The 13048-nt window shown below is 53.1% G+C and overlaps 1 protein-coding gene across 3 annotated transcripts in view; it reads left to right on the plus strand.

Annotated features, from left to right (window-relative positions):
* The window catches only part of MCUB (mitochondrial calcium uniporter dominant negative subunit beta), an 824863-nt gene that overhangs the window by 607016 nt on the left and 204799 nt on the right, over window positions 1-13048 (plus strand). For all 3 annotated transcript variants that reach the window (XM_069630878.1, XM_069630877.1, XM_069630879.1), the window contains one exon: window positions 3185-3289. In XM_069630878.1, the coding sequence (XP_069486979.1) occupies window positions 3185-3289 (105 nt within the window). The remainder of the gene's footprint in view (window positions 1-3184; window positions 3290-13048) is intronic.

The raw sequence follows: 13048 nt of genomic DNA on the forward strand, positions 1-13048 counted from the left end.
CGTCGTTGGATTTGGAGGATGCCTACTTCCACATTCCCATCCTAAAGGGGCACCGAAAATTCCTCAGATTCGTGGTCCAAGGGCGTCATTACCAGTTCAAAGCCCTTCCCTTCGGACTACGGTCGGCACCCAGGGTATTCACCAAGTGCCTCGCACCGGTGGCGGCGCAGCTGCGCCGCGAGGGGATTCACGTCTACCCCTACCTGGACGACTGGCTCATCCGCGCCAAGACGAGGGAGCTCGCCGTGGTTCACACGGCAAGGACCGTCCAACTCCTCACGGACCTGGGATTCTCCGTGAACTACGCCAAATCCCACCTGGTGCCCGCGCAAGTCGCACTGTTTCTGGGAGCGAGGCTCGACACAGTGTCCCTTCTGGCCTCCCCGTCGGAGGAGAGGACCAGGACCATCTTGGGCAAGGTGCAACGGATGTTGGTGGCCGACGCGGCCAAAGTGAGGTCCATCAAGTCCCTCCTCGGGATGATGTCTTCCTGCATCTACCTCATTCCCATGTGCAGGCTCCGGATGCGCCCGTTGCAAGAATTCCTGGATGCGCGCTGGATCCAGACGACGGGCAGCTTCGAGGAAAGGATCAAGCTCGACGAGAGTTTCCGACGAGCGATACGGTGGTGGGGCACCCGCGCGCATCTGACGGCGGGCATGGACTTCCAGACCCCAGCCCACCAGGAGACTGTGACCACGGATGCCTCCCTGGAAGGGTGGGGAGCGCACACCGAAAATCTGCACGCAAGGGGACTCTGGCTCCCGACGGAGAAGTCCCTGCATATCAAAGTCCTGGAGCTCCGTGCAGTGTTTTGGGCCCTCAGGTCCTTCCTTCCGTCCCTCAAGGGCAAGGTGGTGAGGATCTTCACCGACAACACCACCACCATGTTTTACATCAGGAAACAGGGCGGAACCAGGTCCCCAGCGCTGTCCAAGGAGGCGCAGGACCTGTGGCATTGGGCCGTCGCCCAAGGGATTTTTCTGGTGCCGTTTCATCTGGCAGGGATAAAAAACACCATCGCCGACTCACTCAGCAGGGAGCTGCGCTCGTGCCACGAGTGGGAACTACGGCAGGATCTGGTGGATCGCCTCTTCCGACGGTGGGGCACACCCCAGATCGACCTGTTCGCGACGGCGACGAACACCAAGTGCCGGAGGTTCGCCAGCAGGTTTCCCCAGACGAGGAGCATGGGCGATGCTTTCTCGTTCCCCTGGGAGGGCCTGTTCCTCTACGCGTTCCCTCCCTTGCCTCTGCTAATCCGGCTCGTCAACCAGCTCAAGAGGTCACGGTGCAGGATGATCCTCGTCGCACCTGCGTGGCCGAGGCAGATATGGTTCCCGGACCTTCTGGACTTGTCAGCGTCCCCGCCGATCAAGCTGCCGGCGGACGCGGATCTACTCTCCAGGGAAGGAGGCGCCATCCTCCACCACGACCCGAAGTCGCTGAACTTGCAGGCCTGGCTCCTGCAGCGCTAGAGTTTGGAGGATACGACATACCGGCCGATTGCAGAGAGGTTCTTGCAAAGGCCAGGGCGTCCTCGACTCTTAAATGCTACGGACACAAATGGAAGAGGTTCTCTGTCTGGTGCCACGCACAGAAGATTAACCCTCTACGGATTACGGCTCCCCAAGTACTGCCGTACCTGCTGACGCTGGCCAAAGCTGGTCTGGCACACGCGTCCATCAAGATTCATCTTGCTGCGATCTCCCGATACACCAGAACCACGGGGCGGGCGTCCTTGTGGTCTCATCGTCTGGTGAAAGAGTTCATGAAGGGACTGTTCAGATCGTTCCCGCCGGTGAAGGCTCCGGCCCCGGCGTGGGAGCTCAACGTGGTGCTGACCAAGCTCATGGGACCTCCGTTCGAGCCTCTGCACTCGGCCCCGTTGAAGTTTCTATCGTGGAAAACAGCTTTTCTTGTGGCCATCACCTCCGCACGACGAGTGGGAGAGATCCAGGCCCTTTCCTGCAAGGCCCCGTACTTGATTTTCCACGACACGAGGGTAGTGCTCAGGACGCACCCCTCCGTCATGCCCAAGGTACCGTCGGACTTCCATCTCAACGAACCCTTGGTGTTACCTGTGTTCTTCCCGTCGCCTTCGTCGCCGGCTGAGAGGACTTTGCACTCGCTGGATGTAGCTAGAGCGCTGAAGTTCTACGTGGACCGCACGAAGGGTTTTCGGAAGACGTCACAACTCTTTGTGAACTTTGGACCTGTTAATCAGGGGAAGGCTCTCTCGAAGGCTTCCATCTCCAGATGGCTCTCCGGCTGTATCATGTGCTGTCACCGGTTGGCAAACCGACCGCTGCCTGGCCGTCCGAGAGCTCATTCCACCAGAGCGATCGCAGCTACCACGGCGTTCCTATCTGGTGTGCCCCTGCTGGACATATGCAGGGCTGCTACGTGGAGGTCGACGCACACCTTCACGAAATTCTACTGCGTCGACCGGGATTCCAGGGAGGAGTCCAGGGTCGGCCAAGCAGTGCTGCGCAACCTGTTCGCCTGAGGTGAGCCTGGTGAGGAGGTAAGATGCTTAATGTTGAGTTGATGTGATGCTTAATGTTGAGCCTTTGCCACCTCCCGTGGTTGTGCATGTGTGTACTGCTATGTATTCTTTATTCATGAGCATGTGAATCCATGCCAGACCCCATGCTGGAGAAGGAACAAGTTACTTACTTGTAACTGTTGTTCTCCAGCATGGGTCTGGCATGGATTCACATGCGAACCCTCCCGCCTACCCCTCTGCGGCTCTTCACTTGGTCATACTGCCACTTCACGTGCTTCCAAATCTGAAGATGGCTGCCAGAGGCGGTGCTTAGGTAGAGGGCAGTCATTGGCTGTGGTCAGTATGACGCAGAGACCAGTGATTGGTTATTACTACGAAAGACAGATCAGAAACGAAACTGATACTGGTTTTTTCTTTACCGAGGATTCCCAGCCTGACGACGGGGAATATTCATGAGCATGTGAATCCATGCCAGACCCATGCTGGAGAACAACAGTTACAAGTAAGTAACTTGTTCCTTTCATGGCCTACTTAAAGATGATACACCATTAAGCGCTGGAAAGAAGCCGTCATTACGTATTACACGAAACTCCAATGCATGTCAACTTTTGGTGCCTGCTCTCTTGGATATTCGAAAGTGTATACTTTATGTAACAATCCCATTTTCTCCTGCAGAAGGTGCAAGGTTCGCTTCCAATACGCTAATGGAAGTGGTACTGAGGAATCGCTTTACCCTTCTCATTAACAACACGACCTTCGAGGTGGAACCTCCGATAGTAGGTAAGATACTTCTCGTTAGCAGGACGTTAACTTTGGGTGTAATTATGCAATGCTCGCAAAAGGGTGATGAGTTATAATTCTCACATCAATATGACTGTATGACATGTATTTGTGATGTATACAAAACAAATTGTCTTTGATTTCTTCTTCAAGTATGTTGAAAGAATGCTTCCAGTTGCTTGTATGGGTGAATTATATATGTGATAAAAAGCAAATGGTATTTCCCCAGCATGGGGTCTGGCATGGATTTACATGCTCATGAATATTCCCTGTTGTCAGGCTGGGAATCCTCAGTAAGGAAAAAATCAGTATCAGTTTTGTTTCTGATCTGTCTTTCTTAGTAGTAACCAATCACTGGTCTCTGGGTCATACTGCCCCCAGCCAATGACAGCCCTGTCCCTAGGCCCCGCCCCTGGCAGCCATCCTCAGATTTTACCGCACGCTCAAGTGTTGGGCGTCCTCGTGCTATAGCTCTCGAGCTTTTACTGCGTTTTGCGCTTTTTCAAAGAGATTTATCTCATTTTTCAGTCTAATCGAGCCTCAAGCTCCACCGTTTCTACTTCTGTTCAACGGGGACCCGTTTCGGATTTATCTACGCCCCTCAAGGGTGAAGTTTTTGTCAGGTTACGCTTCTTGGAGGATTCCAGAAGTTTCTGAGGCCTACTTCGTGAACGAGAAGAACATGGCCCAGGAGAAGGGAAGCTCGACTTCCGGCAAGCTGTTCAGGATCTGCCCGGGATGCAACCTACAAAATGTGTTCAAGGAGGACGAGCATTCGAAATGCCTTTACTGCCTCCACGAGGACAAAACGCACGTGGAGACGGATTGTGCGTTTTGCTTTAACATGTCGGATCGGATGATGAGGGATTGCCGGACCCGTCTCTCCAACTGGCTGGAAGGCAAGAGCCCAGCAGGTGAGAAGAAGAAGTCCGAGCGGTCTTCTAAGTCCTGTGAGGGCGCCCCGGCAACGGGGGTCCAACAGAAGGCAAAGCACCGCGAGTCCAGGGGCACCGGGAGCGCCGAACAGTCTGGCTCCTCGGCTGCCAGGCAGGGCGCACCTTCACCGACGCCATCAACCGGGAGCCAACGCTCTGGCTCGGGGAAGAGAAAATCCGAGAACCCGGCTAAGCTTCTGGAGAGGTCCTGGTCGATCTCGGAGGAACCGGCCGAGGGTGAGTGAGGCAGTGACCCTCCCCCTAAGGCGAAGGCCTCAAGCGCGCCCAACGTGGTGAAGGCCTTGATTCACCCGGCTGAGGCCTCTATCGAGGGAGTCGCTGCGTCCCTGACGAAGCCTGTGGAGGCTATCCCAGTGGAGGCGACCTCAGGGCCCAGAGTTTCCCTCCTCCACAGAGGGAATCCTCTTTTAGGCCCATCGAGAAGACCCCCGTGAAGACCCCGGTGGAAAAAGAGGGGGCCGGTGGCTGTCACGGACACAGACACATCCTCCAAGGAAGAACTGGCCGAGAATTTGAAGAGGCCCAGCCCCACGGGAGGAATCCCGAGGAGGGGGACGACGAGAGCGAGGGTGGCAACGACGACGAGGTTCAGGACAACTCGATGGCCATTTTGACGGCAATCCAAGCCTTATGCACGAGATAAGGACGAGGCTGCCCCTGCCCCCGACAGACGATCCAGCTGTACTGAAGCCCTCCGAACAAAAGGAGGAGAATTCATCCAGTGCCCCTTCAGCCCTCAGGGCCTCCTCAGCCTTTGTCGCATTCCCCGATCCGGAGGGACGACATGGGAACGGATACGGCCACGATCGGGATGGATGACGACGGTGGTGACGACGGGACTGGCCTCCCGTCTCCGATTCCTCGGGCGTCCCCGCCCGACGAGATTGGCTCCTTCCACGCCATGATTGCCAGAGCATCCGAGCTTTTTCAACTCTGCCCTGAGGAGAAGAAGAAGGAAGGCTTCCTCTACCAATGGCGCGAGGCCAAAAGGTCCTTGCGGTGCCGTTGCTGGATGACATTTGGGACGAGGGACTTGCCCTCCTCAAGAACCCGTCCACAACGCCTGCCAAGAGGGACCGGTACGAGAAGAAGTACCGGGTCCCCGCCGCCGCCCTGTTGTGCCTTAGGGTGCAGCCGACCCCGGATTCGGTCGACTCAGCGGCGGCCAAGAAGAAAGCGGGGGGGGCATCGGCGTCATCCTCAACTTCCGCACCGGACGGCGAGGGAAAGAAGTTGGACGCCATGGGACGACGAGTCATCTCGATTAAGGCGGCCAACGCCCTAGCGATTGTGGCCCGCTATGACAGGGAATTGTGGTACAAGATCGCCTCCCTGTTGGATTTCCTCCCGGATGACAAAAGGGCAGAGGACCTGGCGATCTTACAGGAGGGTGAGGTGGCGTCGGACCACGCCATAACTGTGGCCACGGGCATTGCCGACACCGGTTTCCGCCAGTTGGGCAAAGGCATTTGCCTTCGACGGCGGGGGTGGCTCAAGGCGACGGATTTCTGCCAGGACGTGCAAGCCAAGGTTTTGGACATGCCCTTTGACGGGAACAATCTATTTGGAAAGACTGTGGATGAGTCGCTGCAGGCCATCAAGACCGACACAGAGACGGCTCGGGCCTTGGGAGTTCTGCAGCAGTGGCGACCGCCCTTCCGGAACTTCGGAGGCAAGCAAGGTGCCTCCAAAGGATTCTGCGGCGGCTCCTCGACCTACCATCAGGCAGCCCGCTCCTCGTCGCAAGAAGCCTACAGGGGACGAGGCAAGTCCGGTGGATCTCGCCGTCATCGCCAGGGTGGCCAGGGCGGCAAGGCTGCTTCCAAGCAAGACTGAACCGGCCGTCACGTCGGGCCCCCAACGGAGCACCCCGGTGGGAGGCTGGCTGACAAGGTTCGTCAGCGTGTGGAAGTCCATCTCCACCGACCGTTGGGTGCTGGATGCCCTGGCCCATGGGCACACTCTGGAATTTCTAAAGAAGTGCCCCCAAATTCCTCCTGTGGCCAGGAAGGAAAACCACATCCCTCAACTACTGTTAGAGGTAAGGGCGATGCTCAAGAAAGGAACCATCAAGCCTGTCCCAAAGAGGCTCCGGGGCTCGGGAGTATACTGAAGATACTTCCTCGTCAGAAAGAAGACAGGAGGTTGGTGTCCCATCCTGGACCTGCGTTGGCTAAACAAATACATCAAGGAACAGAAGTTCCGGATGGTCACCCTCCGGCACGTGCTGGGCCAGCTGGAGGAGGGCGACTTCCTATCATCGTTGGATTTGGAGGATGCGTACTTTCACATCCCCATCCTAAAAGGACACAAAGTTTCTCAGGTTCGTAGTCCAAGGGCGGCACTATCAGTTCAAGGCCCTCCTATTTGGATTGAAGTCCGCGCCCAGGGTGTTCACCAAGTGCCTAGCACCAGTGGCGGCGCAGCTGCGCTTGCAGGGGATCCACGTCTACCCCTACCTGGACGACTGGCTCATCCGAGCAGGGACAAGGGAACTCGCCGTAGAACACACAGCAAAGACCGTCCGGCTGCTCACGGACCTGGGATTCTCCATCAACTTCCCCAAATTCCACCTGGTTCCGTCGCAGGTTGCGCTGTTTCTGGGAGCCAAGCTCGATACAGTAGCGCAGTTGGCCTCGCCGGCGGAGGAAAGAACGCAGGCCATCCTGGGCAAGGTACGGCGTCTGCTGGCCACGGACGTGGCCAGAGTGAGGTCCATCAAGTCCCTTCTCGGGATGATGTCCTCTTGCATCTATCTGGTGCGCCTGTGCAGGCTTCGGATGCGCCCTCTGCAGGAGTTCCTCGATGCCCGTTGGACGCAAGTGACGGACAGCTTCGAGGACAAGATCTCGCTCAACGAAGCATTCCACCATGCAATTCGATGGTGGGGCACCCACGCGCATCTCGTCGCGGGCACAGATTTTCAGACTCCAGCATACCAGGTGATGGTGATGACGGATGCCTCCCGAGAGGGGTGGAGAGCACACACTGGAGATCTTCACGTGAGAGGCCTGTGGCTCCCGGAGGAGAGACCGCTCCACATCAACATACTGGAGCTCCGAGCAGTGTTCTGGGCCCTCAAGTCATTCCTCCCATCCCTCAAGGGCAAGGTGGTGAGGATCTTCACCGACAACACCACCACGATGTTCTCTATCTGGAAGCAGGGAGGAACCAGATCCCTAGCCCTGTCCAAGGAAGCCCAGGATCTGTGGCACCGGGCCGTTGCCCAGGGAATGTTTCTGGTACCTTTTCATCTGGCAGGGATAAAAAACACCATTGCCGACTCACTCAGCAGGGAGCTGCGCTCGTGCCACGAGTGGGAACTACGCCAGGATCAAGTGGATCATCTCTTCCGGCGATGGGGCAAACCCCAAATCGACTTGTCCGCGACAGCGACCAACTCCAAGTGCCAGAGGTTCGCCAGCAGGTTCCCCCGGCCGAGGAGCATGGGCGATCCTTTCTTGTTCCCCTGGGACGGCCTGTTTCTATACGCGTTCCCTCCATTGCCGTTGCTGCTCCGCCTCATCAATCAGCTCAAGAAATCCAGGTGCAGGATGATCCTCGTCGCACCGGCGTGGCCGAGGCAGATCTGGTTCCTGGACCTTCTGGACTTGTCAACGTCCCCACCAGTCAAGCTTCTGGCGGATGCGGATCTTCTCTCCAGAGAAGGAGGCGCCATTCTCCATAACGACCCACAGTCACTGAACTTGCAGGCCTGGCTCCTGCAGCACTACAGTTTGGAGGGTACGATATCCCGGCTGATTGCAGAGAGGTTCTTGCAAAGGCCAGGGCGTCCTCAACTCTCAAATGTTACGGTCATAAATGGAAGAGGTTCTCTGTCTGGTGCCGTGCACAGAAGATTAACCCTCTGCGGATTACGGCCCCTCAAGTGCTGCCGTACCTGCTGTCGCTGGCCAAAGCTGGACAGGCTCACGCCTCCATAAAAATACATCTGGCTGCCATCTCCCGATATACCTGGACTACGGGACGGGCATCCTTGTGGTCTCATCGCCTGGTGAAGGAATTTATGAAGGGACTATTCCGATCATTCCCGCCGGTGAAGGCTCCTGCCCCGGTGTGGGAGCTTAATGTGGTGCTGACCAGGCTCATGGAAGCCCCATTCAAGCCTATGCATTTGCGCCTTTGAAGTTCCTGTCGTGGAAGACAGCGTTCCTTGTGGCCATCACCTCTGCACGACGCGTGGGAGAGATTCAGGCCCTTTCCTGCAAGCCTCCATACTTGAATTTCCACGAGACGAGGGTGGTGCTGAGGACGCACCCCTCCTTCATGCCCAAGGTGCCGTCGGACTTCCATCTCAACGAGCCCTTGGTATTACCAGTCTTTTTCCCGTCGCCTTCGTCGCCGGCCAAGAGGACTTTGCACTCACTGGATGTAGCTAGAGCGCTGAAGTTCTACGTGGACCGAACGAAGAGTTTTCGGAAGACATCACAGCTGTTTGTGAACTTTGGACCTGTGAACCAAGGGAAGGCTCTCTCAAAGGCTTCCATTTCCAGATGGCTCTCCGGCTGGATCATATATTGTCATCGGTTGGCAAACCGACCGTTGCCCGGCCGTCTGAGAGCCCATTCGACCAGAGCCATTGCTGCTACCACAGCGTTCTTGTCTGCGGTGCCCCTGCTGGACATCTGCAGGACTGCTACGTGGAGGTCGACGCACACCTTCACGAGATTCTACTGCGTCGACTGGGATTCCAGGGAGGAGTCCAGAGTCGGCCAGTCAGTGCTGCGCAACCTGTTCGCTTAAGGTGAGCCGGGTGAGGAGGTAAGAGATGCTTAATGTTGAGTTTTATGTAAGCTTAATGTTGAGCCTTGCCACCTCCCGTGGTTGTGCATGTGTGTACTGCTATGTATTCTTATATTCATGAGCATGTGAATCCATGCCAGACCCCATGCTGGAGAAGGAACAAGTTACTTACCTGTAACTGTTGTTCTCCAGCATAGGTCTGGCATGGATTCACATGCTAACCCTCCCTCCTACCCCTGTGCGGCTCTTCACTTGGTCATACTGCCACTTTACATGCTACCAAATCTGAGGATGGCAGCCAGGGGCGGGGATTAGGGAGAGGGCAGTCATTGGCTGGGGGCAGTATGACCCAGAGACCAGTGATTGGTTACTACTAAGAGAGACAGATCAGAAAGGAAACTGATACTGATTTTCTCCTTACCAATGATTTCTAGCCTGACGACAGGAAATATTCACGAGCATGTGAATCCATGCCAGACCCATGCTGGAGAACAACAGTTACAGATAAGTAACTTGTTCCTTTTTCATCACTCGCTGTGAGCCCATCTTTCATAACCATTGCAGGGAAAGTAGGTATGTAATTAGTTGCATGTATGACCACCACTGCACCTTATGGTCTTAACCCATCTTCAAATCTAACCCCAAATCTTTGGAAGACGGAGTCTATGTCCCAGGCTTGCAGCGTCTGTTTGGAATAGGCCTCCAAGTAATTCTATATTAAATTTCATAACAGAAAAGGCATGCATTGCTGTGGATGACAGGAAATGCTCAGTGTTCCGAAGCACTGGCATAACTTCAGGCCCTTCACCCATCACGTGTTGCTATTCCTAGGCTCTGCTTTTAAAATATGATTTTGCAGGTCTTCAAAACTCAATAGAGCAATGCCAGTGCACAAGAAACAGCAGAATTAATAAAGTGCTGTGTATGCTATTGGGAGGTTTTGCTGTGGTCTAAGCTTGCAAGTACCCACACCCTCATATTTGCAAGTCCGAGTCCTCATTTGGACCCAGAATAAAGTGGGTCTCAGACACTGACAATGGATTGTCCAGTCAATGGTCTTCATTGCCACTCTATCCCGTACTGACCCATTTTTCTGTTGCGGTGCGATTTCTTCCCAGTTCTTATCTCCAACAATGTTTATGTTAATGTTAAAGGTACTTATATAGCACACGGTCACCGATGGAATTGGTCCCCAGGCGCTCTGGTGGATCTGTAAACAAGGAGGGTGGGTAGGGTTAGTCGGGTTGGAGGGGCAGTAGGAGAGTGGGAGAAGTGGTGTGCTGTTGGCGGCTTCAGTTCGGTTTACACCGTGCGCTGAGCTTTGGTGCAAGTATCGAATCGATGTCAGTCCTCGTGTGCTGTTGGTGCGGCCTATTATTTTGTTGCGTTGTGGTGAAGTGCATGCAGTTTGCTGTGTGAGAGGTGGTTTTGTGAGTTTTTTGTGTGAGTTAAGTATGCAGAAAGTTAGAGCTTTTTGGTTAATGGGTTATGTTTCGCAGGTGACCTTTACAGTATGGCTGAATGCCTAGATTTGAGGATCCTGTATGGTGGGGGAAGGCCCTGGTCTTACAGTATACAATGGACAGATGTGTAGGCCACACCTAGATTTGAGTGTTCTGCAATGTCGTGCAGAGGTCTAGGTTTCAAAATAAGTTTTGTTTCACCATATAGTATGCAAGGATGAAGGTTATCCCTAGATATGATTGTCCTGTATAGTGGGAGAAAAGTCTAGGTTTCATAATGAGTGGGTTTCAACATATAATCGACAGAGATGGAGGATACATCTTGGTCAAAGAGTCCTGTAGAGTGGGGGAGGCCAGGGCATTATAATACATTTAGTGCACTTGCTAATATTCACAGATCTGTCTAGATGCGACGCAGGCTAAGATCCACAATTCCATCCGAGTGTGGCACCTGACGAAATTCACAACTCTATCCAAATGTGGCACATGCTAATATTCACATTTCTAAGTGTGTTGCTTGTTAGCTTTCACAACTCTATCCAAGCGTGGCACTCGCCAACACCCACAATCCCATCCAGACGCGACGCAGGCCAACCCTCACAATTCTATCGAATTGTGGCTCTTGCTAACCTTCTCAATCCCATCCATGTATGGTAGAGACCAACATTTACAGTTCTATCCAAGTGTGACACTTGCCCACATTCACAATCTCATCGAGGTGCAATTTATGCCAATCATGCACAATTCTCTCTTGTGGCACATGTTAATATTGAATGTCAAACTGATGACCTTGATGTGATCCCACTGTCCTGTAGGCTTAGGTGGCCAGAGTGAAACAATACATGGGAGAAACCCACAAGTCATCTTTCCCATAAAGCGCTGTCTGTCGGCAAAGAATAGCTGTTGCATGCTGGCAGTTGATCATTGTGAGTTTCAAGGACATGCAAGTCAATCCATGGGTTAACTGACTCTTCCGGGAGAACCAACTTCCCCTTTTGCTGAGGCTCCTTTTGGCAGCCTTGGTGCTATCATGTTTTAGGAAGCACTGGGCGTGCATATGTTGGCACTAGTAATTGTGATTTAAGAAAATAAGAATTAGCATTTCAATGTTAGTGTTTACCAAACACTTAAAACCCTTCACAAAACAAATAAGAGATACTTGAAACACATGTGTACAGGAGTATACCGTGTAGGTTAAATCAGCATGTGCTTTACAAGAAGAGCAGGAAACTCGGAGAGAGTGGATAAAGAGGGCGGAAAGCCAGGAGGGTAGTCCAGAATTCGGAAGTTTGTTGAAAGGTTGACATCCAAAGGAGGGATACACTAAAGTGAGACTGCTACAGGTAAACCAGTCCAAATGCAAAATGTATTTAGTACCAAAAGGTGTCACGCAAAGGCATAAGGTAAGCAAGGAGATGGGAGTTGGGGAAAAGAAACGGAAAATGCTCACATTTAAGAAAACAAAATTGAGGGTGAAGCAGAGCAGCCGTGAAGATGGTCATGTTCATTCGAGCTCTGCGAGGTGGACTCCCTTAAACCGCAAGTGATGCACACGAGGGGATTAATAATATCCTGTAGGAGTGAGTAGCTGGGGGAAGCAGAAGCGCTCGAGACCATTGACAAAGAAACAATAGAGAGTGCCACGGTGAGATGTAGAAGACAAGAAATCCCCAGCCCCCACTGACATAGAACCACAAAATGGTGGCATTGAGAGGTTGCCCAGTGAAAGCTGCCTGGGTTGGGACTGTCAGTGTTCAGTGTAACTGCGCAACAGCTAGTGCAGCTATACCAGCAACTCCAAAAGCCTATTGTGCCTGACTGGACATCCACTCATGGAGAGTGAGAGGACAGATGTTTCCCTGGCCCCGCACATGGAGAACATCCCTATGAAGGACTGAGCAGATGCAACACAAAGTGAGGTGGGTTGCTGGCATTCACGAGGTTACAGGCTGACACAGAGAGATCTAGATAGAAGGTTGTTGTGCCTGAGCGCTTATCAGGCAACTGAATGACTGAGAATGAATTGAGGAACGTAAGGAGGCAGGAGATGGGCTCACTGTGATGGGGAAGCGGAAGGGCAAGGACATGACCTCAAGCAGATGTTTTTGGAACATTGTTAAACATGCGGCCTACACGCCATGGATGCAAGATGCCTACACGCCGTTATCATAGTGTAACACATTTGAAGCAATCCATAGAACACTTTTGAAAATGTTGTACTAGTCTGGGTATGAATCCGGTTGAATTGAACTACAACAATACAAGCCTCATTAGAAAAGAATCACGTTTTAACTGGGAACACAAAAAGGAACTAACAGTTGTGAACACACAAAACAACAGCGATAGCTGCAGCTAGAAAGAACAAGAGAGGGTCTTTTGAGACTTTTGATTAATTATTCTGGCCCTGAAGAAGCTTGCATACAGAACACGTATGCACTGGTACAGCATTGTGAAACACCTGTTGGCCGGTTTTTGGTTTATATATGTTTAGTGCTCATTATGTAGGCGGTTCACTGGTACCAACTATGTAATCAAAAGAATACTAAGTATCCTTTGAAAGTTAGACAAAGTATGAA

This window comes from Ambystoma mexicanum, chromosome 6q, assembly GCF_040938575.1.
Source record: "Ambystoma mexicanum isolate Mex_15411 chromosome 6q, UKY_AmexF1_1, whole genome shotgun sequence".
NCBI lineage: Eukaryota > Metazoa > Chordata > Amphibia > Caudata > Ambystomatidae > Ambystoma > Ambystoma mexicanum.